This window comes from Tupaia chinensis, unplaced genomic scaffold (assembly GCF_000334495.1).
Source record: "Tupaia chinensis unplaced genomic scaffold, TupChi_1.0 Scaffold000280_1, whole genome shotgun sequence".
NCBI classification, from domain to species: Eukaryota; Metazoa; Chordata; class Mammalia; order Scandentia; family Tupaiidae; genus Tupaia; species Tupaia belangeri.
Window position 1 is genome coordinate 413,637 of NW_006159763.1, and position 3,679 is coordinate 417,315.

Consider the following 3,679-nt stretch of genomic DNA (forward strand, 5'->3'; position numbering starts at 1 on the left):
CGCGGGGCGAGGGTCCGCGGCTGCCCGGCCGGGCCACTCACCGGCAGCAGCTGGTAGCCCATCAGGCCCAGATGGCGCTCCCTTAGGGCCCGTGAGCCCAGCAGCACCCTGCCGTCACGGCAGAAGTGCCAGCGTTCCCGCAGCATCAGCACCACCCTGGGGAAGAGGGCACAGCTCAGGGGCCTGGCGGCCAGGGCCTGGCTCTCCCACCCTGCTCCCCTCACCTCTGGGCAGGGTCGTGGGTTGCGGGGTCAGAGGCAGCCTGGCCCTGCGGGCCGGGCCTTGGAGGGTATGGCAGGAAGGGGTCCTGGGTCCTCACAGGAAGCACAGCACCCGAGCTGCTGGCGCACAGCAGGAAGTCTGCAGGGAGAGGGCCGGGCCTCAGGCTGTGGGGGCTTGCACTCGGAGCTGCCCGCCACCCACAGGACTCACCCGTGCAGTAGCCTGGAGGCACAGTCAGGTCCTGGCGGTATCTCTCCTCCCCCAGCAGCTGGCGTAGCCCCTCAGCGACCATGTCCTTGTGACTGAAAGATCAGCCCCACCTGTCTGGCCATGCCGCCACCATGGCAACCCCCTGCACCGCACCAGGGTGCCATTTCTCCATGGCTGCCGAGCGTGCTGCCTGGGCAGGCAGGGCCCCTCTGGCTCTCCTGCTCTGCTCGGCCAGGCTGCCCACCCACCTGTACTTGCAGCGGGCCCGGTCGGTGAGGAGTGGGTGGGGAAAGACGGGCACTTGCTGTCTTCGGGGAAGGCGGGGACCCCGGTAATCTGGGAGCTCCAGCTCCACAGCCGTGTCGAGCAGGGAGAGGTAGCGACGCACGATCAAAGCATGTGGGGTGCCTGTGGGGAGGTGAGCACTGGGGTGCGCCAGGCCGTGGAGCCCTTATCCCCGGCCCGCCTGTGCGCATACCACTGATGTGGTTGATGAAGCCCGGGGAGAAGACCAAGTGCAGGGCTCGGAAGGGCAGGCACTGCAGCTGGCACAGGGACATCAAGATGTTGACTGTGGCTAGCGGTGCCATTCCCGCTTCCCGGGCCAGGATCCTCTCCAGGCAGGGCATAAACTGCTGTTCCAGGGGCAGGTAGTTCAGCCGCCCAAAGGGCAGGACCAACTTCTGTACCACCTGTGGAGGAAGGGCAGTGGACTATCTGGCACGGCGACCTGTCACCTGGCAGGCTGAGCCTCAGGGCAGCCCACCACTCAGGCTGCAGTACTGAAGGTCCCTCCACCCGGCAGTGTCACCAGAATAAACGGTCTCGGGCCACATGTGGCTATTGCCCAACAAGCAGAGGTCACTGCTATGGGTTTGGCCCTGAAGACCTCCAGAAGTGGGACCCGTGAAGCTTGGGTGGTGCTGAGCGTGCTTGGATACTGTAGTGCTCTAGGCACACAGGCTGGTTCCAGGAGGTGGGCAAGCCAGAGCGTGACAGATGGTGGTGCAGGCGAGGGCGAGCGGCTGGCTGGTGTCTGCTGCAGGGGGGCTGGGCCTCACCAGGTTATTGAGGAGACCCTGGGGGAATGAGAGTGGGAGGTGAGCCCACCTTGCTGCTGAGCTGGGCTTCCTGGACCACAAGGAAGTGAGCGATAGCTTCCAGAAGCTGAGGCTCCCGCAGCCGGTGGCGGGCCAGGTGCTGGGCCAGGAGCACCATCACGTGGGGAGTCAGCTCCTCAGGCCTGGCCTCTGTGAAGGACAGTCAGTCACTGGGACCCTCAGGCCAGGCCTGCAGGCTGCTAGATCCCACCACGGCCCGCCCGCCTCCATCTGCTTTGAGCCCACTCGGCACCTGCCAGGCTGCTGATCAGGTGCTGCCGTGGGTGCCGCTGGAAACGGGGGCAGCTCAGAGCAGCTTCCAGCCTTTGCCCACCACGGAGGAGAGGCTGCGGAGGGGGCGGAGGCTTTGAAGGGAGGCGGAACCTCCGTTCCTGCTCCAGGGCACACACCAAGGGCCCGTTTGATGGGAAGCCTGCGAGGGAGAGGGTCAAAGGCAGTTGTGGTAGCAGCTGAGCTGCCCTGCCCTAGCCTGGACTTAGCCCCCACGCTCCCCTCCACCTCCCAGGTGGGACGGTGTGCTGGACTTGACGTGGAAACACTGGAGAGGTGAGGCGGCATGTAAGCGTGGGTACCAGACGGTCTACAAAGACATGTCTTGAGCCGACAGTGACGAACGGTAGCGGCTTCCTAGAGCACCGTGTTAGATGGGATGTGGGGCGGCCCCCTGGTGAAGCTGGAACAGAGCTGTTTGGTTCATGACGTGGGCTACACACACGGGCGTGGAGGCGGGAACAAGTGTGCCTGGACGCGTGCAGTGCTTGGGCGAAAGCCCAGGAGGCGAGTCTATCAGTCCCAGGTCCTTTCCTGCTCTTTCTGTCCTTCCATGAACACCTGGCCCCCCCACGCCCTCAAGCCCCTCCTCACCAAGTAGGACTGCAAGATGCAGACACACGTGGATGGTGTGAATGTCAAAGGAAGGGCAGTTTCGGATGATGAGTTGACTCAAGTCTTGTAGTGTGGCCTGTTCCACAGGAGGGGGCCGTGGCTGAGATCCCAAGAGCTGACCCAGACGATGAAGCGCCACAGGGTAGTGGTGGGCGCGCACCTTGGTGGGGTTCTGGCCCAGCCAGCGCAGCAGCTCCCCAGGGCTCTTCGCCTGTTCCAGAAGGCGCTGCAGCCCTTGCACAGGGCCTGCCTGGGGGCCTCCTCCAACAAGCCGGTCCCCCCACTTGCTGGGTCCCCAACAGCAGGGAGGTACTGGTGGGATGAGCAGCAGGCCAGACAGGCGAGCAGGGCAGGCCTGGGCAGAAAGCAGAACTCGAAGCATGGAGTTGGGTGATGGAGACCCTGAGGGGCGGCCCAGAAAAGGGGGTGAGGTTTTTTCCAAAGGGGAGAAAGACTTGCTCCTATTCCTTGCTCACTCTCCACCCAGAGGGGCGGGGGTCAGAGCAAGTCCACCTCCAGCCTCCACCTGGGCCACTGCCTCCGGCCACGCCTTCAAAACAGCCCTATGGTCTTCAGGGAGCGCAGGCAGCGCAGGCAGCGCCAGTCCCCGAGCAGCTGGGCATGCATGCTCTCCTCTGAAGCGGCCCCAGGCCCGAGGAGCAGGCAGGGCTGGCATTACCTCATCTCCCAGGTAGAGAAAACAAGGCCCGGAGCTGCGATGGGGTTAGGTTAGTCCGAGGTCAAATGACTAACCGCGTTAGTGGTCGCGCCCAGTCTGGAGGCCAGGTGGCCACGGCGGTGCGGCCTCCCGACCACCTCCCCCTCCCGCAGGAGGCGGCGGTGGCACCGGGGTGGAACACGGGCTCCGCAGCCGGACAGCGCTGGGTTCCATGCTGGGCGCTGCCACTTACCAGCTGCGTGACCTTGGCCAAGTGGCTTCGACTCTCTGCCTAAGTCTCCTCACCCGGGAAGTGAGGACGCTGCGCCCACCTCGCAGGGCTGCGCAGCTTTGCAATGGCGAGGAGTCAACAGCGTCGGGGGCCCCTGCACCCCCAGCCCGGGGATGCCAGGAGACCGAGGCCAACGCCAACGCCGCCGCCGCTCACGCCAACTCCCTCGCCCTCCCGCGGCCCGTCCCATAGGCGCCGCCCCTACATGACTCTCCGGGCCCCGTGCAGGTCGGTCCCTCGGTCAGTCTTGGGGCCCGGGAGTCGGGCTCCCCCCGCGGCCTCCTCATCCGC

At 65.4% G+C, this 3,679-nt stretch overlaps 1 protein-coding gene across 5 annotated transcripts in view; it reads right to left on the reverse strand.

The window, feature by feature from the left end:
• FASTK (Fas activated serine/threonine kinase) overlaps nt 1-3,675 on the reverse strand; it is a 5,027-nt gene extending 1,352 nt beyond the window's left edge. Inside the window, exons 1-9 of one of the 5 annotated variants that reach the window (XM_027772535.1) lie at nt 3,594-3,675; nt 2,599-2,840; nt 2,418-2,514; nt 1,786-1,965; nt 1,543-1,682; nt 911-1,124; nt 681-840; nt 225-524; nt 42-156 (exon numbers count right to left, since the gene is read on the reverse strand). In XM_027772535.1, coding sequence (XP_027628336.1) covers nt 42-156; nt 225-524; nt 681-840; nt 911-1,124; nt 1,543-1,682; nt 1,786-1,965; nt 2,418-2,514; nt 2,599-2,840; nt 3,594-3,675 — 1,530 coding nt within the window. The other 4 variants (XM_006150222.2, XM_027772534.1, XM_027772536.1 and 1 more) reach the window with 4 other exon arrangements.
• Between the last annotated feature and the right edge of the window lie 4 nt (nt 3,676-3,679).